The sequence below is a fragment of the Diceros bicornis genome, chromosome 5, assembly GCF_020826845.1.
Source record: "Diceros bicornis minor isolate mBicDic1 chromosome 5, mDicBic1.mat.cur, whole genome shotgun sequence".
NCBI classification, from domain to species: domain Eukaryota; kingdom Metazoa; phylum Chordata; class Mammalia; order Perissodactyla; family Rhinocerotidae; genus Diceros; species Diceros bicornis.
In genome coordinates this window covers 30,739,374-30,765,117 of record NC_080744.1, presented here as the reverse complement: position 1 = coordinate 30,765,117, position 25,744 = coordinate 30,739,374, and the positions used below count along the sequence as shown (strand labels likewise).

Below are 25,744 nucleotides of genomic sequence, written 5' to 3'. Positions count from 1 at the left end.
AAAGTGAGTCTTGTGCGGTAAAATGTTGAGTATAGGTTTGATAACGCCCTGTAGTATATGTTATATTGCACGAGGAATAACCAATATGACCGGAACTCAGTGACTGCTGCTACTGATTACAGAAATAGTTCTTTCATGAACCAATTGATTTATTGCAATAACATCACTATGTTGACCAACGGAGTTGGGAGATAAATGCTGAACAAGTATTTCATTTTTATATGAGGAAATCAAGGGCTATGATTAGACTTTCTAGACTTAAAGACACGGCTGCTGAGTTTCCTCGTGGAATCCTTGACGTCTTTATTTCTAAGGGTATAAATCACAGGATTCAAGAGGGGAGTGAAAATGGTATAAAACACTGAGAGCACTTTGTCTATTGGCAAATTTGTGAAGGGCCACACATAGATGAAAATGCACGGGCCAAAGAAAAGGGTCACGACAGTAAAGTGGGCACTGCAAGTGGAGAGGGCTTTGGAGGACCCACCAGAGGAACGTTGCCGAACGGTGACCAGGATGATGGTGTAGGAGATCACCAGGAGGATGCAGCATACCAGGGCAAACACTCCACTGGTTGAGATCAAAAACACTCCCAGAATGTACGTGTCTATGCAGGCGAGTTTCACCAAGGGGAGGTCACAAAAGAAGCTGTCCACATCATTGGGTCCACAGAAGGGCAGATTCACAGTAAATGCTAACTGACTTATAGCATGGAAGATGCCAACAATCCAGGAAAGTGTCACAAGCCCAACACATATTCTCTGGATCACGATGGTTAAGTATCGTAGAGGCTTACATATAGCCACGTAGCTATCAAAAGACATGGATATCAGCAGTACAATCTCAGCACCCCTTAAGAGATGCAGGAAGAATATCTGGGTGATACAGCCTTCAAAAGAGATGGCTTTGTGCTCACTGAGGACATCTGCAATCATTTTGGGGGTGGCGAAGGAGGCCAGAGACATGTCGATGAAGGAGAGATTGCCCAGCAGAAAGTACATGAGGGAGTGAAGGCGTGGCTCTGACAAGATGGTGAGCATGATAAGGAGGTTCCCCAGGACAGTGGCTGCATAGACTATGGAGAAAAACAGGAAATAGAAGATCTGGAGTTCCCAAGAACTGGAGAGACCCTGTAGTATGAATTCAGTTATAACGGACTGATTAATCCAGGCCATTCATTCTGATTTCTGGAAGGACTCTGACATTTCCAGATGGGAGGAGAAATAGGAAAAAATACAGTGATCAAACTCAAAGTGAGATTTTTTTTGCGTGAAATAATTTAGCGACAGCTCACCACCAGTCCCCTGTTGTATCACTCGCCTGCTCATGTTAGTCAAATATTTCCCCCATGGCCATTCCAGATATCTTAATTGATTAAATTCAAGATTAATTCTTATGACTTAGCAATGTGCTTGCAAGTAAGATGTAAATCTTCATAAAAAGAAATAAAAATTAAACTATTTGAATATTTACCCCTCAGTTTGTGAAATACTTTAAAAATTTCATAGCTAGATGAATAAGTTTTGAAGGGAAAGGGAACGGTGACCTTTTTCAAAACATGATGATAGTGAAAGACTGGAGTGAGCAATGTTTGAGAATCATGACTGACTATTAGTGGGAACACAGTAGTGGAAAAGAATGTGGGCACTGGTTTCTTATAGTGGTTTAGAAAAGGAATAGAACATGAGGGGAGGGGAAATGGCTACAGAGAAACATAAGCTGTTTCAATTTTCTAATGGAGATGGTCCAGAATAAAAATGAAATAGCCCCTCATTCTTAGTTCTTCATTTCAATTATACAGACATGAATGACCCTTCTTCTATGCCACCAAGGCCACACATTTTTCAAAGGCTGGTGAACATGATGTGGTTAGAGTCTGAAGGTTTCATACATTTCCAAGTACATTTTAAATAAAAAGATTCTGTTAAATACCATACTGCCTGAAGTCAGATATTTTTTAAATGCTGGATTTTATAGATTTTCACCAAAACAGTTTGAAGCAGAAAACTCTTCCTGTTTCCAGGGTTCACTTGGACAAATAGGAAATAGGTTTATATAGAGAAAGAGGCAGTAATGGTGAAGTTGTGTAATATAACATGCCTCAAAAGTTAAAACAAACTGCTTAGCACAACTAGCTCTCACTGAGATCTGAGAAGACTGACAAAGTGCACTGAAAGCCAATTGAAATGCGTACCTAAAATTCATAACAAAATCTCTTTCATCTTGGTACTAAAACAAGCCTTTCTTTTCTTTTTTTCTTTCCTTTTCTTTTCTTTCTCAAAAATCTGCTACAAGTATACATTCTAAATGAATTGTTCCAAGATTAAACCCAATTTACACAGGCAATTACCCATACACTTTGGCTTTTTGTGCTGAAGTTTGGTGCCGTTTCTTTAGCTTCACATTATTCTCTGACTTTACTCATTCTAGAAACATTTAGATTTGTTTTTGCACCCACATACCTGATGCTAAAACGGATGTCTCCAGCACAGTTCTCACTTAAACTGGTGTAGCAGAAATAGCAGTGACTTGGGTTTCAGAAAATGTGGATTCAAATCTTGTCCAAGATGTGGATTGGAAATTTACTGAATTAACCGGCACCTCTGACTCTTTGTTGATGTAGATAATTTTTGGATCCTTTCCACAGTCATATTAATATTTCAGTATTCCACTGATCCCTGAAATCAGTGACAACTGCTCCTGAATGACCTCAGGTCAATCCTATGCCTAATTTCTGGGTAAAAGAGGCTCACAGTCCTTGAGACCTTTGTATTTATAATGTCTGTATTGATATGAATTGATTCAGGGAACTACCTGGCGTGAAAAAGACCTGCTGCTGCTTGGGGAATAAACAAATATTCAAACTGCAGCAGGAGTTATTAAAACATTCAAGTTGGTTTGGCCAGAGTTGAAGATGGATCAGAAATGTTATGAATGTTCTTAAGTGTTTATGTACTTGGCATGGGTGTGGAGGGATGGAGAAGATGTAAGGAACAGCCTTTATCTTGGACCATAGCAAAGATAAGACAAATAGGATCTATTATTTCACTTGAGAGCTGCAAATGTTATCTCTCAGTTCTTCAGTTAATAATTGCGGATAAAGCTTGTATTTCCTTGTTTGGAGAAAAGTTCATACAGTAAATAATAGAATCAATAAGTGTTTGAGACTTTAGATTTTATAATATTAACTTGAATCATTATAGACTAGGGGAAGAAAAGATAAATGAAAATTAAAGAAATATCTGGTGTATAAATTATAAATATATACAGGATGTTGTGATCATCAAGTCTTTAATATTTCTGCAAAAATCAGAATAACAACCAATAAAATTTAGAGGCATATTACAATATTTCTCTATTAACACAAAATTTTGAAAAATTTACTTTGGGCTTAGCTTGTTCTCATAAAGTAAAAACAAACAATTTGATGAAACTACACTATATGCGGCTTGGGTAATATAAAGTGCATTGGATGTCAGATTTGGAGCCCTGAGTTCACATCACAGGGCGAGATTTTACTACATTACCCTGAGTACATGACCACATTATCATTCTGTCTCTCAACTTTCTCATGTGTACTGAGAAATATAAAACATATTCAGTGCCTTGTAGTAAATATTAAATGAGGTGGTATATCTGTAAACACGTAAGATAGAATCTGACAATTAGCAGGTGATTAATAAATGTTACTTATTATGTTTACCTTTCTGTGGGAAACCTAGACTTTCACCTTGTCTCTGCTGTATGATGTTCTGAAGGGTTCAGGTTAATTTATAACTCATTCTTCCTCTGAACAATTTGTGTTGTTTTCTTCCTCTAGGGTGTGTAAACTACCATCTGTCCTTTCCCCATCTTCTGTTCTCCCTACTTGTCTGCTCACATCTTCCTTGCCTTATTCTCTTAAACATTTTAATTTCCTTGGACATCATTAGACTTGTCCCTATTTTCTGATCTTAAATGTCAAGCAGAAAATCTAAAGGGAGGATCTGTTATATGTCCACGGATCCAGACTATGTCTGTTTTCACTCTTAAAAATGACCTTCACCAAAAGAAGTTCTCTGTGATATTGGGATGTGATATTATTGAGATGCCTTTTTTTGCTTGTATGCTTCTCAGAACGAAATTCAAAACCTTTCTGGAGAGTACCTATTATTTTACATTATGTGGGAGGTATTAACCAATGCAATTACCCAAGAGAGTGGTATTAAAAGCATAAAAATTGGAAAGGAACACTGTGACCATGTATTTTTGCAGATGATTTTATTATATATTGAGACAACCCAAATGATTTAATGGAAAAGCTACTACAAAAAATATAATTTAGTAACATAGCCATTTATAACGTTAACATGTAGAAGTCTATAGTCTTTATATATTCAAATAAGAGAAAGAAAACAGACCAAAAAAAAATCCATACATTTAAAGGAAGTGTCCAAAACCTATGTGAGGGAAAGCATGTAAGACTCATGTAAGACGCCAATATAGACATGAACAAATGGAAAGACATGTCATGATCTTGAAGAAGATACAACATCATAAGGATATCAGGTCTCGTTAAGTTAATTTATAAATTTAATGCAATTCGGATACAAATAACACCGTTCTTCTTTGATCTAGATAAACTGATTACAAAATTCTTTTGGAAAAGACATGCAGGCATGCAAGAAGAGCCAATAAAACATTTAAAAAGCAGAGCAATGGGACAAGGTTAGTTCTAGAAGGCATTAAAACATACCTTAAAGACACCACAAAAAAAAAACAAAACAAAACAATTTGATATTGATGAATGAATATAAAGAGAATTGAAAGAAAAAAATAGAAAACCTAGAAATAGACTTAATTGCACATGTAAATAAAGTATATGATAAATGAAGTTCCTAAAATGAGTGGGGGAAATCAGTGCTTTTTAATAAGTGGTTTTGAGATAACTGGATAATGACATGAAAAAGATAAAATTGCATTCATTCCTCATACCTTACCTGTAACTATTCAAAAAGGGACAGATATTTAGATGTAAAAATTAAACTTTTTTATGATATATGAGAGGAAATCACTTCTAACTATAACTCAAAATTCAGAAGTAACGGGGAAAATTGAAAATTTTGGTTACATAAATAAGTTTGTATGGCAGAAACACAAAAGCATAGTTGACACACGAACACGTGGGAAAAAATTTGCAACTTTTTAGGACAAATTGTTGGTATATTAATACATAAAGAGCTACTAAAAATAGAGAAAAAAAAGATCAGCAACCCTTAAGAGAAAAGGGAAAAGTTGTGCAAATGACCATTATCAATATGAAAGATGCTCAAACTCTCTCTAATAAGAAAATACGTTAAAGTTATATTGAGATACTATTTATCATCTATCATATGGTAAAATCACTTCTATCAGAAAGCAAAATCTAACAGCTTGAAAACCTACCCTAAATGACGTTATAGTGAGGTAATGACAGAAGGGCGCGAAATGATACAACCCCATGGAGGGACATTTAACTATATATGTATATATTTAAAGATCGCTCTAAGGAGAGCGATGTAATGGGGTAGACACGTCAGAAATGAAATAAAATTTTTCTTTTGGTCTTTAAAAAAATTAGCTTTATTGAGGTATAATTCACACACAATAAAATTTGTCTATTTTAAGTGAATCGGCACAGTGAGTTTTGAAAAATGTATACAACCATGTAAATACTACCACAATCAAAATATAGAATATCTTCATGCTCTTCCCAAAAAATTCCCTTATGACCTTTTGCAGTTAATACCCTTCTCCCACCTCCAGCCCCAAGAAACCAATGATCTGCTTTTGTTCACTGTAGTTTTACCTTTTCTAGCATATCATGTAAGTTTAGTCATACAGCATGTAGTCTATTTTTTTGCATTTTTTAAATTGAGTTAACATTGGTTTATAAAAATATATAAATTTCATGTGTACATCATTATATTTTGATTTTTGTGTAGACTACATCATGTTCATCACTCAAAGATTAATTACCATCTGTCACCATACACATGTGCCCTATTATGCCTTTCACCCTCCTCCCTCCCTCCTTCCCCTCTGGTAACCTCCAATCTAATCTCTGTGTCTATGTGTTTGTTTGCTGTTGCTGTTTTTATCTTCCACTTGTGAGTGAAATTATGCAATATTTGTCTTTCTCTGACTGACTTATTTTGCTTAGCATAATACCCTTAAGTTCTATCCATGTTGTCACAAATGACAAGATCTCATCTTTTTTTGTGGCTGAACAGTATTCCATTGTGTATGTATACCACATATTCTTTATCCTTTCATCCAATGATGGGAACTTAGGTTGTTTCCAAGTCTTGAGTATCGTGAATATTGCTGCAATGGGAGCAAATATCTTCACACATTTGTGTTTTTCTGTTCTTTAGATAAATACCCAGAAGTGGAATAGCTGGATCATAGGGTAGTCGTATTAACTTTTTGAGGAATCTCCGTAATGTTTTCTACAGTGGCTGCGCAAAGTTACATTCCCACCAATAGTGTATGAGGGTTCCCTTTTATCCACATCTTCTCCAACACTTATCTTGTCTTGTTAATTATAGCCATTCTGATGGGCATGAGGTGATATCTCATTGTAGTTTTGATTTGCATTTCCCTAATAATTAGTGATATTGAACATCTTTTCATATGCCTGTTGACCATCTGTATATCTTCTTTGGAAAAATGCCTGTTCAGATCCTTTGCCCATTTTTTAATTGAGTTGTTTGTTTTTTTGTTGTTGAGCTGCATGGATCCTTTATATATTTTGGATGTTAACCCCTTATCAGATATGTGATTTGAAAACGTCTTCTCTTAATTGTTAGGTTGTCTTTTCACTTGGTTGATAGTTTCCTTTGCCTTGCAGAAGATTTTTAGTTTAATGTATTCCCATCTGTTTATTTTTTCTTTTGTCTCTCTTTCCTGAGGAGACACATCCAAAAATATATCGCAAAGACTGATGTCAAAGAGTGTACGGCCTAAGTTTTCTTCTAAGAGTGTTATGGTTTCAGGTCTTGCACTCAAGTCTTTAATCCATTTTGAGTTAATTTTTTGTGTATGGTGTAAGATAGTGGTGTACTTTCAGTCTTTTGCATGTGGCTGTCCAGTTTTCCCAACATCATGTATTGAAGAGACTTTCCCTTCTCCATTGTTATGTTCTTTGTCAAAAATTAGCTGTCCATAGATCCCTATCTGGATCCTATCTGGATCCTGGAGTCCTTTCTCATTTCACACAGGATTTTGCTCATGGAGAAAAAGGAGTCTGCACTGAAACAAAACAATTATGGTACAAAGAGATTACATGGCTTTTCCTTACTTTAAAGGGAAAGAAAAGAAATATATGAATCTATTGTGAACCAGCTCAAACAAGACAGATAGAGGCTACACTATCTGTGTGTCTGTTTTACCTAAATCTCATTAGTAAAGCTCACGCCCAAAAAGAAATAGGGAAAAAAAAAACATTTACACAGACTCAGGGCTTTCTCTAAACCAGGTTATTCCTCCTTTGTCTGTCATCTAGGGAATGGCTGTTTCTGGCTAATTAGATAAGAAAATATGCTCACATCACAGGTTTTGCCTTCTGGATTATTTGTTCATTTCCTAGTTTATTTACGGTAAAAATATTTCACAATGAAATAAACTTTCAAACATTGAATCAGATTAATGTTCTAATCTGATTGATCTTCAGTCTTAGTGCCTCCCTTAAGAGAAAAAAAGATTACCTTCTTCCTTTAAATATGAGTACTAGTCAACACTTTCAATTCACATAATAATGCTTCCACTTTTTTGTAAATTCATTCCTAGTAACACCTGCCAACAACCCAATACAATGATGGTAACATAAACATTAATAAAAATGCCTACTTTTTGCCTTTTTCTTAATTGCCAATGACTATGTAGATTCTCTCAGCTCAAGTTGCTATTTAACACCCTTTCCCAATTACTTACAGATTTGCTAGGGTTCATCTGAGGAATGCTGCACCCCAAAATTAAAGAGTGTGTACTCTTTCCAGGAACTCATGTAACATTTACAAAAACATGATTGATCTATTGGCCATAAAGTCTCAATAAATACTAAATAATTGCACACAGCATTATCTAATTACAATGCAATAAAAATATGAAATGATACATAGTCCTCCCTTACCCAACCCCCCCCTCAAAAAAAATAAAATGAGCCCTGCACCTTTGGAAATAAGAAAAAGAGCTTTACAAGTAAGTCCTGAGTAAAAGAAAATTTGTAGTAACAATGACGGAAACAATATAGAATCGAGTAATACAAAGAGACTTGTGTATCAAAACTCGTTGAGAACTTTTCTAGTTATAAATAACATTTCGAAATATAAAGAAAAAACAGTAAATTCGGTGTCCTATGTAAGAAATTGAAAGAAAACTTAGAAATAAAGGAGTAGAAGGATAAAAATTATAAAAATAGGAGCAGAAAATAATGAAAATTTCTCCAGCTCTTTCTATGAATCTAGCTTAAGCTTAATACCCAAACTCAATGCAGATACTACAAGAAGGGGAGTCTTTGGACAATTTTGTTTTTGAACATAGCATATATGTCAGTTAGGATTTGATGAGGGAAGCTGAACCACTAAGAGTGACGTGGAATAAGGGGTTGATTATAAAGATGAGACTTTACACAATAGTGAGACTTAGTGGAGAATATGATGGAAGCCTGTTATTTCTGAATCCACTGATGAATCTGAAGCTGCTTGCTATGGGTCAGCAAGGCTGAGGGCTGAGAAGAAAAGTTGGATGTGGAATATAAGGGTGTCTCCTGTTGACAGCATATGACTGGATCTTCTTTTTCTCCAGTCAGATAATCTCTTTATTTTCTTTGGAGTGTTTAATTCTTTAACATTTAATGTTATTATTGATATGGTGGGATTTACATCTAAAAGTTTCCCATTTGCTTTCTGTGTTTCATGTCTTTCTTTTTTGTTGCTGTTCCTTTGTTCTTCTGCTGCCTTCTTGTTAATAGATACTTTCTAGTGTGCCATTCTAATTCCTTTATTGGTTTTCAACTATAATTTTTTCAGTTTTTTTCTTTGTAGTTGCTCTAGGGATTACAATATGCATGCTAATTTATCACAATTTACTTCAGTTTAATACTTACTCAATTCCAGTAAAATATCGAAACTTTGCTCCCGTCAATCTTCATGTCCTCCAGCTTTCTTTGTGCTATTATTATGAAATACATTACATCTTCATATTTGTAAGTCAAAACATAAGCTTTCATAATTATTTTATGTAACTGACTTTCAAATCAGGTTAGACAAGGAAAAATTAAAAAATCTGTTAGTATTGGCTTTTACATTTACCTACGTGTTAGCTTTACTATAGCTCTTTATTTTTTCCTTTATAATTTTTTGTTTATTGCAGTAACATTGGTTTATAACATTGTAAAAATTTCAGGTGTACATCATTATACTTCTATTCTGCATAGATTACATCATGTTCACCACCAAAATACTAATTACAACCCATCACCACACACATGTACCAAATTATCCCTTTCACCCTCCTTCCTCCTCCCTTCCCCTCTGGTAACCACCAATCCAATCTCTGTCCCTATGTGTTTGTTTATTGTTGTTATTATCTACTACCTAACAGCTCTTTAATTCTTTATGTTGAATGAAGTTACTCTCTGGTGTCCTTTCCTCTTAGCCTGAAGGACTCCCTTTATTATTTCTTGTAGAGCAGATCTAGCAATGAATTATCTTAGCCTTTTTTTTTTCCATCTAGGAATATCTTTATTTGGCTTTCATTTTGGCATATTTTCTTCCAGATATATATTTCTGTGTTGACATTATTTTTCTTTCAATACTTTGAATAATTTATCTCATTGCCTTATATCTTCCATTGTTTCCAATGAAAAGTCACCTTAATTTTATATAACTTAAAATTCAGTTAATTTGATTGAGGTCCCTTGTTGTGATAAGTTTGTTTTCCCTTACCGATTTCATAATTTTCTATTTGTCTTTGTATTTCAATGGTTTGAGTATACTAGTCTATCCTTGGCATAGATCTCTTTGTGTTTATCCTCCTTGAAGTTTGTTAAGCTTTTTGGATTTGTGGATTAAAGCTTTTCATCAATTTTGGAAATTTTTCAGGCATTACATCATCAGATGTTTTTCTGCTCCTTTCTCTCTCTCTTCTCTTTCTGGCACTCCCTTTATGCCCGTATTGGTATACTTTGTGTCCTACATGTCTCTGGAGCTCTGTTCATTTTAATTCATTCTTTTTTTTACCCTGTTCTTCAGATTGACTATTTCTATTGCTCTATCTTCAACTTTGCTAATGTTTCCTTGTGCCTCTTCTAATTTGCTATTGAATCCCTCTAGTTAATTTTTCACTTTGCTTGTTGCATTTTTCAACTCTAGGATTTCCATTTTTTCTTATTTATAATTTTCATCTCTTTGTTATTGTTCTCTATTTGGTGAACCATTGCATTATGATTCCCTTTAATTTTTAAACATGGTTTTTCTTTAGTTCTTTCAATATATTTTAGTATCTTCTTGGAAATATTTGTTTGCTAAGTCCAATATCTGAGACTCCTCAGAGTTAATTTCTATGGACTGTTTTTCTTCCTATTTTTCTCCTTCTACGGCTGAGTCACATTTTCTTTTTTGGCATGCCTCATTTTTTAGTTGTTGTTTAAAACTGGACATTTCAGATAATATATTATAGCAACTCTTGATCCTTATCCTCTCCCTTCAAGGAGTTGTTATTTTTGTTGTTATTATTATTGTAGTTTTTGTTATTTTTATTTGTTTAGCAACTTGCTTAGACTAATTCTATACAGTCTGTTTTCCTGAAGTATATTGCTACTTGTATTTCTGCTAAGGTTTATTATCGTTAATTCTTGTTTTTATTTTTAATCCTGACATGTTTAATGTCACTTCTCGGTCAGAGTTTGCATTTTATCATCTTGAGCCAATAAGTTTTTCATCTTTTGTCAATGGCAGGCAGTTTACAAGTCACCCTGGCTTTTACGTTCTGCCATGCCTCCTCATGTCTCCTCTGCCCGCATGCAAGGGCTCACATTCACCCAGGGGCAAGTAGATACTCATGGTCCCCTTGGCCTCTCTTGAGCATGCATGCAGCCTTGTGCACATGCCTGACTGTCCAAACCTCTAGGGATATGTGGGAACTTAGCAAAGCCCAGTATAACTCTTTGATTCATCAGATCTCCCTCTTAAATTTCTGGCTAGTCTGTCAGTTTCTTCCTTGTTCCATCCAATATACCAACATAGACTACCTACAATTTTGGACTTTGCTGATTTTTTGCCACTGAGATCATCGTTATTTTAGACAACATTGCTGAGCATGAGATTTTCTGTTTTCAGCTCCAGATTAAGCCAGTGACCTTAGGCAATAAAGCTGTTCTTTTCCAGAACTTGCCCTAGCCTGGTAGAACTATATGTTGAAGGAGCTGGTGGGGGTTGTGATAATGTGAGAAGCCTGAGGCTAAAATATCACAGATTTCTACTGTTCTTACCCAAGGTTCAGCAGTCTTTCACAAATAAATGCTTCTCAACTTTTTTTATACTTTTGTTCACTATCCACAATTCTAAAATAGTTTTTCTGACAATTTTGTCCACTTTTATTGTTGCTTTTGGGAATTTTTTGAGCTTTTTACTCCTCCATTTCAGAAGTAGGTCTTGCCTTTCTGTAATTGATTTTGAATAATTCGGACAGAGAGAAGCTTCTAAAATACAAATCTTATCGTGTTACTTCCTTTAATAACACCAGGCTTTCGCCCCATAATTGCTTTTTACTGATCTCAGGAGAAATTCAAAACAATGTAATATTTCTTACTTAGATAAATCCCATATATTGTAGATTTCAGCCATATTACGTATCTTTTAGTTCTTCAGTTTTACACCTTCACCAAATGTTTACCTCGTGACATGCAGATAATGGCTCTTTTTTCTGCTTAAAAACTTTCCCATCTAGAAACATAAGCATCCAATAACCTGGCCACCTCTGACTCATGCTTTATGTACCAACTGAAACCTTTCACAAATTTTTTAGGTAAGATCAAAATCTTCCATAGTGTACTCATACCACTCTCTACTTCCCCTGTGGTAAAACAAGTACAATTTTTCTTTAATTATTTGTCAAGAGATCTACTTTCTGCCTTAAAATATAAAATCTGTAAAGTCAGAAACTATATCATCATGTACCCCAATGTATTCCCAACTCCTCGCTTAATAATTGGCAAATAATTAGTGTTCAATGACCATTTGATGAAGGAATGCACTAATACGTTGTTATGAAATGATTTCAGTTTAACCAGCCATTTGACTAGAGAAGCTTGTAATAGGACAACAAAATAAACTATACAATATGAAGAAGGTATAAATACAGTTAAAGGCAGAAGTCATTTTCTTTAACTTCTTAATATTTGGACTTTTAAAAAATATATAAAAGATGAGAAAATGTACATATTCTCCCCTCCATGCATTTATTATCCACCTTCAACACTTATCAACATATGTCTAATCATGGGCTTTGTTTTTACTGTTCTCCTAAGTAAAATTGCTAAGTACAAGAGTCAATTGTACATATAATTTTCTAGACACTGCTAAACGCACTTTTATAATGGTTATTGCATTTTCATTCCTGCTTGCAGTATACGAGAGTGACTCACAGTCTTGTGAAGAGAGTATGTTGTCAAATTTTTTGATATTTTACCAATATGATATATGAGAGATGATATTTCAGTGTAGTTTTACTTTTAAAACGGGAGTTCTTGAAATAAAAACAAATAATCTAGTGAAGTTAACAGTTAAATCAAAATACGGTTCTTGGAGAGGCAAAAATAAAAAGAAATAAAGAAAGGACTAGCGATGATTAAAATTAAAGAGGGACTATACCCTCTTTGCATGGCCCTAAATTTATATGTAGAATAGATTAAACAATTAAAGAATGTTGTGTAAAAACATAAGATGACGGATTCATCCAGATGCATATGTTAATTTCTTAAGAAAGCGTAAGTTGCCAGATTTGCTTAAGGAAAGGTAGAAAACTGAAGTCACCAATAACTATGGAACACATTGAAAAATAAGTTAGAGATGTAACCTTATAGAAGTCACAAGATGCATTCAAACTTATGTACAAAGTTTTTCAAACCTTCAATGAACAGATAATATTAGAATATAAAAATACTTTTCTGAGTACTCCAACTCATTTTATGACTCTATTTTCTCAATACCAAAATTGGATGTGGATAACACAACTTCAAAATACCAGAGGCAAATTTCACTTGTAAACCTCTATGCAAAAATCCTACATAAAAATTAGCACATCACCCAGGTCATGATACTCTCATATATCACACCATAATTAAGTAGAATTTATGCTAAGGATGCAAATATATTTGCATTGGATGCTCTATTAGTGATATTTAACAGTAAAGATTAGAAGAGGAATTCATTACACGTTCCTATTGTGGGGGATCAAATGTTCCCTGCTAAGGTGGGAAATATCACTAAAGAATGAATTCAATTCTTCATGATGTGTTTCAGAAATCCCTACATGTCAAAAATTCCCTAAATCTGTTAGAAACATAACACATGTAATTGATGGTAGGTAAGACACAGAGAAGGAGCTCTGGGAGTTGAGAGAAAGCTGAAAGTGGTTTGGCTCTCTGGACTTAAGCTATTTTCCCTATTCAACAAGCGAACAAACATCTAATGATAAAGAATCACCGTGGGACACATCTATCCTCCCATGGTCTCAGTCCAATCCTCAGTCCTGAATGAAGTGGAAAAAATGATAAATTGGAAACAGGTAAAATAGAGTGCTGAGAAGAAGAGATGGTTGGCCTAAGTCAATATTTATTAGAGTTATGATATCTCAGCTCAAAAACATGTGCACATCTGATGCAGTTCTCTTATAGGAGCATTTGATTTCAAAGAAGACAAAACTCGTTTCAACTTTTTTGAAATTTGTAAATAATTGAATCAGGTATGTTTTCTTTATTTTATGTCAAGCACTTGATCTGTTTGCTTTGGATTTTTTCTCTGGAAAGTGTTAATGGGTCCTTTAACCAGAGAAAGAAACTTGGAGCAATGGCTTATGATATTTGAACTTACGGTTTTGTTTAAATTTCTTTGTCTCAACCACAAAATATTTACATCCATGTTAGTCTGGTGCATAAAATTTGACTTTAAGTATGATAGAAAATGGTTTAAGAATCAACTTCTGTAATATTTGAGCTGATATTTTTTGTTTCTAATGTTTTTCTTCTGAAATACAGAGTAGAGGAGACTCTACAAAAGCATCCTAACATCATTTTTTATTTATCATTCTTCCCAGCCCGGGCCAGCATCTAGACAAAAATACATTTGGTAGAGGGATACAGTGTGACTCTCTGTGAGGATTTCTGACATTTTTCTTCCTCCCCTCCCCACATCATTAATTTCTCATTCACTTTTACTAAAAGAACATTGTTATTTCATAGGTGACTGACCAAATTAAAAGATATGGTCAAGAATAATTGTTTTCCCAAAGTTTTCTTAAATCCATGCTTTCTCCTTTTGGGTGCAAAATCCCTTCCCCACAAGAGATTGCCCAAGGGACGATGCCCCTTTTCACTCCAAGTGACAATTATTGATCTAAATATCCTTTGGAGTGACTCCATTTGAGTTATTTTGTCACAGCATTCATTGTTCATTCACTTGATTATATTTTTATGCTCAAGTTTTTGGGAGAAACTTTGGAAAGTGTAATATAGCAACAAATCATTTAGCAAATATTAGCAGGGAATAAAGTCTTCCAGGATAATAAATTTTAAACTAAAATTTATACCTTTAAGCAAAAAGCATTATCAATTTTGGAAAACAAAATATTTATCACCTCCTGCATTTTTAACTAGAAAGGGCTATTATCATCAAGTTCATTTATGGTACATTTAGTAACATTTAACAGGGTTTTACATCAACTACCTAAACTAACCTCTCATTTTCTAATCTAGATAATTCCATTTGTTGCATACTCTTAAACCAGACCTTTTAGATTCCATTAGAGACTCTACTGTTAAGGATTGTGAAAAGAACTTTGAAGAAGAAGGGATAAAGTTCTGGATTTTTTACTTGCTGGTAGTATAATATTGAACATGTTAGTTAACTTCTCTGAGTCTCAATTTCCTTCTATAAAAAATGGGAACAACAGGGGCCGGCCTGGTGGCGCAAGCGGTTAAGTGCGCGCGCTCCGCTGCGGCGGCCCGGGGTTCGCTGGTTCGGATCCCGGGCGCGCACCGACGCACTGCTTGGTGAGCCATGCTGTGGCGGCGTCCCATATAAAGTGGAGGAAGATGGGCACAGATGTTAGCCCAGGGCCGTCTTCCTCAGCAAAAAAAGAGGAGGATTGGCGGATGTTAGCTCAGGGCTGATCTCCTCACAAAAAAAAAAAAAAAAAAAAAAAAAAATGGGAACAACAATCTCCTCCTCACCAGGTTATTGTAAAGAGTTTAATGCTCACATACTGCCTGTCAAAACACTTTCAAACTAAACAGTTTTGCCCACTGGCATAATCCTTTTATTCACAGAGATTGGCACTTATCACTTCTAATTATAACACAGAAAATGAAAAGTGAGAGGCTTCTTTCTTTAAAAAAAGAAAACAAAAACATCCCTTCTTTTCAACTAAAAGATTCTTGTGCTTCTAAACACATTTTTTTAAATGAATTTTCAAATCTTTGTCTGTCTCCTTGGAAGCTTTTTCTGCATGTCCCAAAGAAGATGCAGAGAGAATATAAGCAGAATGGATTATTTTAAAATGTGTTGGCAAAGTGTTTATTATCTCAATTGTATATTACCTTAATTATTATTGTTTATTATCTCTTATTGTTTATGATCTCAATTTTTGCCTAGTGAGAAGCCATTGTGTTGCTAGATTTTTTTTCAAAGAATGTACCTTATTTTATTAGGTCAGAAAAATCCTAGTCAAAGCCTACAAATTCTTTCTCCTGGATATAATTATTGTTCAAAGTTTTCTTCATTGATAAGTGAAATGTTACAGTTGAACTTCAAATGATCTACCTTTCAACTACATACCTTAACTAAACTAGACCTTTGCATTTCATGGCTATTGTCACCTTATCTATCGATATTCTGTACTGACATATTGGCCATTTCATTTTATTTATTTTTATATAGTACAATGTTAGCTTCAAGGGACTTTACTTCAAACCAAAACAGTTATCAAAACTTCAGAGACAATATGGATTAAACAGCTTTCATGGTGTGGTTGTGGAGCTTGTTATAGACAAAGGACAGAAGCAAGAAGAGAGAGAACTATAGTAAAAAAAAAGCATAAGGAGGGGCCAGCCCGGTGACGTAGTGGTTAAGTTCATGTGCTCTGCTTTGGTGGCTAGTGGTTTGCAGGTTTGGGTCACAGGCGCAGACCTACGCACCTCTCATCAGGCCATGCTGTGGCGGAATCCCACATACAAAATGGCGGAAGATGGGCACAGATGTTAGCTCAGGCTAATCTTCCTCATCAAAAAGAGGAAGATTGGCAATTGATGTTAGCTCAGGGCCAATCTTCCTTACCAAAAAAAAAAAAAGTTAAAAAAAAAACAAGGAAAAAGTAAGTCTTTTCCTTGTAAATGTGGCCTCTTGAGAATTCTCTAAGAATTGAAGCTGCTTGTAGATAATCCCAAGTGAGTAATGAAAATCAGCAAGGCAAGGAAGGTAGTCCGAGAATCTGGATAACTTAGCATCTCCTCTTAATTGTGGTTTTGCAATGTAGGTTTACTACTTGTTTAGCATCTGATTTAACTCATAAATGTATAAAATGGAGTTGTTGATTTACTACATTTGTACTTTATAGCTGTTCATAGCTAATAAGGATAATTGAGAGAAGAATCTACTTGTCAAAATTACAGACAAAACAATTCCTAATAAGAATAACTCTGGAGCATTTTAAACTAACATTGAGAAGCACTCTCCAGGATTGAGGTCTACTGTTCTTGCTCTTGATAACAATCTATTGACATCTGTTTTTGTAGGTACTTCTCCTGTAGCCTGAAACCATGGTCCAAGGAAATTATTCTAGGGTGGCTGAGTTTGTGTTGCTGGGACTCTCTAGTTCCCGGGAGCTCCAGTATTTCTTCTTTGTATTGTTTAACTTCTTGTACATGGCCATTGTGCTGGGCAACTTCCTCATTGTCCTCACAGTGATCTCTGAACCTGCTCTGCACACACCCATGTACATCATGCTCAGTAATCTTTCTGTTCTTGATGTGTTTCTGGCCACTTACGCAACCCCCAAGATGATCCACGATTTCCTTCATGAACCCAAGATCATCTCCTTTGAGGGCTGCATGGCCCAGATATTCTTGCTCCATGTCTTTGCTGGTGGTGAGATGGTGCTCCTTGTAGCCATGGCCTATGACAGGTATGTGGCCATATGCAAACCTCTCCATTATGCAACCATCATGAACTTGTGCAAGTGTACAGGTCTGGTGGTCAGCTCTTGGGTCATTGGGGTCATGCACTCCCTGAGCCAGTTAGCTTTCACTGTAAACTTGCCCTTCTGTGGTCCAAACATAGTGGACTGTTATTATTGTGACCCTACTCTGGTCATCAAACTTGCCTGTACAGATACTTATATCCCTGAAGTGTTGATGCTTTTGGATAGTGGTCTCATGGGAATGACTTCTTTCTTGCTCTTGCTGATCTCCTACACGGTCATCCTGGTCACTGTACGACGTCGTTCCTCAGTGGGCATGGCCAAGGCCCGCAGCACTCTGACTGCCCACATCACTGTAGTGACTCTCTTTTTTGTACCCTGTATCTTCATCTATGCCTGGCCTTTCAGCAACTTCCCAGTGGATAAAGTCCTTTCTGTGTTCTCTACGGTTTTCACACCTGTACTGAACCCCATTATCTACACATTAAGAAACAAAGAGGTGAAGTCAGCGATGCATAAACTGAAGACCCAGTATATAAGTTCCTGGCTGCTTTCCCCACCGTCTCTCACAAAACTAAATTTGCTGAACTGAGTATACAGGAAGAAACTTAAGGAAACATGGACTTTGCCTTTTTCTTGTGACCACCATTGTTTTAAAAAATTACTTTGTTTCAAATGATAAATGTAATGCATGTTCTTTGTTAAATATTTGTAGTCAGAAGCCTGCGTACGACTATGCATTCTCTAGCCATACTTATTTTTGCTATAGTTTTATAGTTTATAGTTAATTTGCTTATACTTGCTACCCCAGATCAGTGACAAGATGTTTCAGAAACTGTTGTATAATTTAAATTGTATGAGGTTAATTTCATAAAATTTAGGTGCATATTCATACTGGCTAAACTGAAAATTCTATGTTTCCTCTATGGTCTAAAATACTCCAAGTAATCTGTAAGATTTAGTTCCAGTACTAAAAACAATTCAATTAGTATTCTTTTTCACACATTCTACATCAAAAAGATTCATAAACTATTAGCTTATAAAAATAATTTTACAAAAATTCAAGGTAGCGCTTTTCAAATCCACCTTTATTTTATTTTTCCTCCTCGTATATACAATTTAAGGGATTCACATACCACATTTTTGCAGCTTTATAAAATCACTTGATGTTGGTCAGGTACCATTTATTCTTTCATCATTTTATCCCTAAAACTGCATTGACATCAAAATAAGACAGTTAACCAGTTTTAAATCCATGAGATATTTATATAACACAACACATGGAGCTTTAGACACTTGACAATAAGACCCCATAAAAACAGAACAAGATCCCCATCATACATGTTCTGAATCAGGTATTTACTGAGCCCTAATATGGTGTCCATACACTGGTTTATAGAGCAGAAACACAAAGGCAGTTACTTTAGAGATCATTGCACATTATGGTGTGGAAGCACATTATGACATTAGTGCAGTATTATCTAACAGCCCCACTTCCTCCAGGGTGGCCTCACTCTAGAACGTCAGGTACAGCTGATACAGTAAGAAGATAGACAACACGACATTTACTCCGTGGAGGTATCCTACTCATGCTATGCATTCACTGTGATTTTTGACATAATTTGTCCCAAGAACTTGTCACCATCACCTTGGAATGTTAGGTTGGGTGATTGCATGGTACTGTTGCTTCTCTCCTGGTATCAGCATTATGACGAAAGATTACCTGGACAGCAGTGACTGCTATAGATACCTCACAGGCAGTTTTTCCTGATAACGTGGAAAATATTTTAAGTTTATAACTCCATGTTGAGGAAAAGTTATTAGAGTTGTCTTGTGTTCTTTCTTTCAAACAAACATTATTTTTGGTTCCTTTAGAGGCTTTACCCCAATTATTCTGCTTATTTTCAAAGAATACAAGGGTTTCCTTTGGAAATACCAAAATCAGGATCATCCATACCACTACATACTTCAAGTAAAGGAGCAGGAAACTGACATGCATTGTAAACATGGCCCTTCTGTTCAAAAAGTATCCCATTAAGACAGACTATGAGAATATTGTGTTCATCTAATATGGCTTTAGAAAATTATTAAGGTCTGCAACAAACCCATTATAGGGACTTGAATCAGACATACTGAATGCATATTCCATTGCAGTCAACAATTTTGGAAAAATCTTAAGTCCTGGGCTAGGAATCTGGTCACAATATTTTGGAAACTTGTCTTTTGGAGTCTGAAGCATAGTCCACATTGTGAACAAGAAGAATGCAACTGGGAACCCCCAAAAGACTAAGAAGAAGAACAAGTTCAAACCTCTTTCCTTCCCTCCCACTACCAGTCTAGAATGTACTGTCTCCCACTGGGTGATGGCTCAGAATGTGCCCTACTGCTGCCACCAACACAGAGTCACTAACCTTCATTTATTGCCTTCTCCTTTATAGACAACCAAGAGGAGGTGGAGGGCAAAAATAAGCACAGGAACACTTTTTAAAAAACATATGAAGTTTCAGGAGCTTACTATGTAAACAGATAAATGTAAAGCTGGTCTGATGATAGCAGATTGGAGCGAGTAAGATCTGGACCCTCCAGTGCCCTTTAGGAACATGTGGCACATCTGCACAACACCTCCAGGGTTCCATGAATGCAACTTTGAAATTCCCTGGGCTAGAAAACTGGCTCTTGCAGGATTTTTATATTCTGATTTGTTTTCTTTCGATATTATTCTTCTCCCTCTCTCTTGGTCCTTGCTGGCAATCAATTGATTAAGTCTGAATGTTATATCCCTGAAATATTTATTCCCTGTATCCTTCTTTGTCTATACCCATCTTGACTTCAGTAGGCATACAAGGAACTTCTGAGGTAGCCTCCAATTGCAACAACTCACCTCTAACCTTTTATGTCCTGTAGTCAATTCCACAACCACCACTAGATACATTCTCCTAAAGCATATTCTCCTGCACTGAAATCATGAGTAGTATTACATTTTCCAACAAATTAATTACAAAATCCTAAGGCTTGTACTTAAGATCCTCTAAAATATGGTCCAGCAAAACTCTCTGACATATGCTATGCTCTAGCCAAGCTGGAGCAGTCGTTCTTGGATCACTTCTAATTTTCTTCAGCCTTTGTTGATTTTAGTCTATATGTGCTGCGTCATCTTCCTTCACTCACTTTCTCTGCCTTTCAAAACCTTATGTCTCCCTTAATTCCCTTTACAAATAATACATTTTGTCTTCTCTTTCATGTTTGCCTCCTCCTTCTCCTCTGCTCTCTTCTTCCTTCTTTGTACTTCTTCCTTTCCTCATCTTTTCAACAAAATATATTCTCTCCCAATGTTGAACACCAATGTAATTTTGTTTGCACTTATTTTATAATATGTATGATTTATTTTTTGCATTTTATGTTACATTGTTTATTTTCTATAATTGGCCTTCTAAATTGCAGGCTACTTACAGATAAGCACTTTGGCTTACTCATTTTTACATTCTTATTCGGTGGTTTTGCATGTAGCAAGTACTCAATTTTCACATTTCCGAATTACATATAATTGGGGAATGCAGAAAAAAATAAGATATATTCTGCTTTGCCTAAGTGATTTAAAGTTTTACAGTACTGTACTTTTTCCCTATACTTACCATTATAGTAATTTGAATGTGGCTTGAAGCAATATGTATTTCACAGAGAATATTAATAGTAGTGATTGGGACTGAGTTGAACCCGCAAAGAGAGTAAATGTTAATTCATGAGAGTCCAATTTCAACTCTAGAAAACACTCAGAAATATTGCCAGTGGATAAATTTTCATAGAAAATGAATTCTATGCTGGTTAAAGTAGTCCATTAAAATAACTAATGTATAGACAGATTGGGAATATGATATTTGGAAGTGTGAATCCCTAGATAGAAATGATACTTGCTAGTTTATAATATGAAAGGACTTGTTAGCAATGGCCCCACTGGGACAAAATTACTCATCAATGAGAAGTACATTTTCACCTTTACCTCCTTTTAAATAAAGTGTGTAAAGGACAAGGAGTGTTGGAGGCCATATGAGAAGAACTTATTTTTCATATCATCGTGATACCTCAAGTTATTCACATGGAACTTCTGAAATAAAAAAACTGGACAAATTCCAACTCTCTTAGTGAGTCTATATGTCAACTGAGTAATGACTCATGTAAGTTTTAATACTTCTGTCACGTCAAATAGCTCTCTTTAGAAAAACTATTTTAATATAATTTTCTATTACTTTCAGTGAAATTGTATTTGTCTCTCCATGTTTGAATTCCCTTTTATGTTCTCAGATGAGTTCATTTTTCTATGTGCTACTAAACTTCAGGCCTTCTTCTGCAGACTCAGCCACCATTATTCTCTAAGTTTATTCTTACAGTTACGTGACACACACTGTGGTGCCACAGTGAATAGCCAATATATTCGCATAAATTCAATTGCTTCTTTACACATACAGGCATAATTTTTTTTTTTTTAGTTGTTGCATTGATCTCCATACAAATAATTATGCCAACCTTCTATTTTAGAATACTTAGCATACACTTTCTACAATGAAAATTTGTTTTTTCACTTGCTTGCCATATGGCCAGGCCAATTATTTAACTTCAGATTTGGTAATATAAGGATAAAACTATACTTGAAGTGCTATACTTTATATTTCTGTCTATATCTATATTTCTATCTTCAGTTTTATAGAGTTCCTAGCACATAATGAGTTTGCAAGAAATGGAAGCTAATTATCTCATTCAAAAATTAAAGGGATGTATATAACAGTTCAGTTATAGTCTCCATTTAGTATCTTGTAGATTTTTACAAACATTGTGTTTTGGACTGAATGAATCAGGCATTATACATACATACATAAACACATACATGTATTTATACACACACACACACCCCCCTCCACACCCACAACATCATTTCTAAGTAACTGGTTGGAACTAAAAAAGGTTCCAAGTGGACAAATTTGTGAAAGAAAAAAATGATTATATTCAATTATTTCAGTTGTTTGAATGGCAGTTTTGGTTATTCTAATTAAAATATTATTGATGAGCAATTTACGAACACTTACTGTGCACTGGGCTAACTTAGTTTAGATGAAACTACAGAAAGTATTTCAGGCTCTATACTTTCAGATATCTTATGTTATTTGTGTACAGGTTTCAATGATTCAGTTGGTTGGTGAGTCAAGTCTCTATAATTTAGCGCTCAGAAAGAGTCCCATACATAAAAGTCTCAATCTTTTCATCAGGAAAAGTTTGAGAGTCTACCTTCTTTTGCACATGCCTTTCTCCTTGCCTCTAATGAAGATTTTTTCCCTTCAAGAATTTTTTTTTTGGTTTCTTTTACCTTTAATTTTCCTTAAAATAACTTTGGGACAAAAAGTCACATCCCTATGTTTTTCCTTAAGATTCCTATTAAGTTTATAAGGTACAGAGTTTATGAAATTATTCAAAATTAAATAATTAAAGGCAGAGATTTAGATTCAGATTTGGTCTGGTTCCTAGTTCTATACCCTAAACATTGTGTGCCTTTTTTAGGAGTAATTGGACTGAGTGGCCCAGCAATCCTGTTTATATTGAAATATTCTCTTGCTCCTTATCATTTACGAAATTTCACCCAAATTAGTAACACACAATAGTTTTTGTGGTATTCAAAGCTCACTATTTAAAATAAATGAATTGTTTCAGCTTTTTTTTTTAAAGTAAACAGAATAACAATAAATAAATAAAGAGGATTCTAAAGTAAACAGCTCTGGGAAACATATATCTTTTTGAATTAGTGTTTTCATGTTCTTTGGATAAATACCCAGAAGTGGAGTACCTTAATATGTAAAGTGTCTTCAAAAGTACATATTAAAAAGATGAAGAGCCCAATAGAAAAATGAGCAAAAGACATAGACAGGCAATTGTGAAGTAAAAAAATACAAATGACCAATTCATGAATAGGTGGTCAACTCCACTAACTATCATGAAATGCATTGAAAAATCAATAAGATGCATTTTCAGGTACCAGATGAATAAAAATAAAAGCTGTAATAAACCATCCTGTCAAGAAAGGGAGAAGTGAAGAATGGATATTTTCATGCATCAGTTTAGTGAGATAAGTTTTGGAATCATTAATTAAAAATTTCTGAAGTTCATAATTATAATGGCTATCCTAAATAAATAATTATGTCTAATCATAAAGTTTTAGCTAAATAAAAGCAAGGTTATTATACGTATATAATAGGGAAAATTGAAAACATCCATATAATAAAATACCACAGATACATAAAAAATCTGATATAAAATTACTGTAGTGACATCGGAAATATTTATTGTATATTGTTGAGTGGTAGGTTATGAAATAATATGCACTGTGTATACAGTGATACATATTTTTATTAACAGTTATTATCTTTGTGTTCTCATTAAATGTTTTATTTCATCTTATTAACTTATCTGACTTTTCTAAATTAAATGATAGAAGCTTACCAATTCAAAAGAGCTTTATTGTTTTTCCTGATTAAAAAAATAATATATGCTCATTGTGGAACAAAAAAACTCAGCGAATACAGAAATGTATAAGGAAGAAATTGACTGCATTCTCTCACCCAGGGATAACCATTGTGAATACTTTGGTAGTACTTGGGGTAGGTCTTTATAAGCTTCTCTATATATAAAACAATGACGTGAGATTCCCGTTCAGGTGATTTTAGCAAATGAATTTCGGACCCTTCTAGTACTTTTCGTTAATTCCAGGCAAAGAAGCAGAGGTTTGGACAGTTAAGAATATTACTTTGTCTGACTACAGGTTTCACTAGGTGTCTGCAGAAAGGAACATGATGACCCTGGGTTCTTAAGATGGAGCAGGCAGAAGGGGAGAGATCCACTGAATTGGAGAACAAGCAAAAGTAGAGACAGAGGAACTATAGTTGATTACTTTGCACAAGGTGGGAAAATGCTTTTCTGCCTTACCAAGTCTTCTTGGCTTCTCTTCCAGAAAAAGAATGCTGCATGCAACGAGTTAACTCTACCTACCTTCTCTAAGACAGGCTTTTTGGAAATTTCACTCCAGGCAAAGAGCCATCTATTTTTCCTTTTTTCTTTTGTTTTTGTTTTATTTTATTGAGGTAACATCAGTTTACAATAGTATGTAAATTTCAGGTGTACATCATTGTCGTTCAGCTTCTGTATAGACTACATCATGTTCACCACCAAAAGTCTAGTTTCCGGGGCTGGCCAGTGGTGTGGTGATTAAGTTTGCCCGCTCCGCTTCAGTGGCCCAGGGTTCACAGCACAGGTTCGGATCCCTGGCGTGGATCTACGCACAGCTTATCAAGCCATGCTGTGGCAGGCATCCCACATATAAACTAGAGGAAGATGGGCACGGATGTTAGTCCAGGGCCAATCTTCCTCAGCAAAAAGAGGAGGATTGGTAGTAGATGTTAATTCAGGGCTAATCTTCCTCACCAAAAAAAAAAAAAAAAAAGTATTTTCCATTCATCACCATACATAGGTTCCCCTTTACCCTTTTCACCCTTCCCCCACTTATTCTCATCTGGGAACCACCAATCTGTTTTCCACATCTATGTGTTTGTTTCTTTTATATTCCACATATGAGGGAATCATATGGTATTTGTCTTTCTCCATTTGACTTATTTCGCTTAGCATAATACCCTCAAGGTTCATTCGCATTGTTGCAAGTGGCATGATTTTGTCTTTTTTATGGCTGAGTAGTATTCTATTGTGTGTGTATATATAATATATATATACCACATCTTTCTTACCCATTCATCCATTGATGGGCACTTAGGTTGATTCCAAGTCTTGGCTTTTGTGAATATTGCTGTGATGAACATAGGGGTGCATATATCTTTTTGAATTAGTGTTTTTATGTTCTTTGGATAAACACCCAGAAGTGGAATAGCTGGATGATATGGTAGCTCTATTTTTAGTTTTTTGAGAGATTTCCGTACTGTTTTCCATAGTGGCTACACAGTTTGCATTCCCACCAGCAGTGTATGAGGGTTCCCTTTTCTCCACATCCTCTCTAACACATGTTATTTCTTGTTTTTTTTTGTTTTTTTTGTTTTTTTTTTTTTTTGTGAGGAGATCAGCCCTGTGCTAACATCTGCCAATCCTCCTCTTTTTTTTGCCGAGGAAGACTGGCCCTGGGCTAACATCCCTGCTCATCTTCTTCCACTTTATATGGGACGCCGCCACAGCATGGCTTGCCAAGCAGTGCGTCGGTGCGCGCCTGGGATCCGAACCAGCGAACCCTGGGCCGCTGTAGCAGAGCACGTGCACTTAACTGCTT

At 35.3% G+C, this 25,744-nt stretch overlaps 2 protein-coding genes and 1 pseudogene across 2 annotated transcripts; 1 reads left to right on the top strand and 2 right to left on the bottom strand.

Moving 5' to 3' along the window:
- Positions 1 to 230: 230 nt before the first annotated feature.
- Positions 231 to 1,175, bottom strand: LOC131405377 (olfactory receptor 4K3-like). The gene has a single exon (XM_058540431.1). It carries the CDS (start codon positions 1,173 to 1,175, stop codon positions 231 to 233), a length of 945 nt encoding a protein of 314 aa, XP_058396414.1.
- Positions 1,176 to 17,056: 15,881 nt separating this feature from the next.
- On the top strand, positions 17,057 to 18,028 carry LOC131405546 (olfactory receptor 4K15-like). The gene has a single exon (XM_058540521.1). It carries the CDS (start codon positions 17,057 to 17,059, stop codon positions 18,026 to 18,028), a length of 972 nt encoding a protein of 323 aa, XP_058396504.1.
- Positions 18,029 to 19,093: 1,065 nt separating this feature from the next.
- LOC131405545 (sodium/potassium-transporting ATPase subunit beta-3-like) lies at positions 19,094 to 20,368 on the bottom strand (annotated as a pseudogene).
- Between the last annotated feature and the right edge of the window lie 5,376 nt (positions 20,369 to 25,744).

Coding starts and splice junctions, on each gene's coding strand:
- LOC131405377 (XM_058540431.1), bottom strand. CDS start 1,175: ATGGCCTGGATTAATCAGTCCGTTATAACTGAATTCATACTACAGGGT.
- LOC131405546 (XM_058540521.1), top strand. CDS start 17,057: ATGGTCCAAGGAAATTATTCTAGGGTGGCTGAGTTTGTGTTGCTGGGA.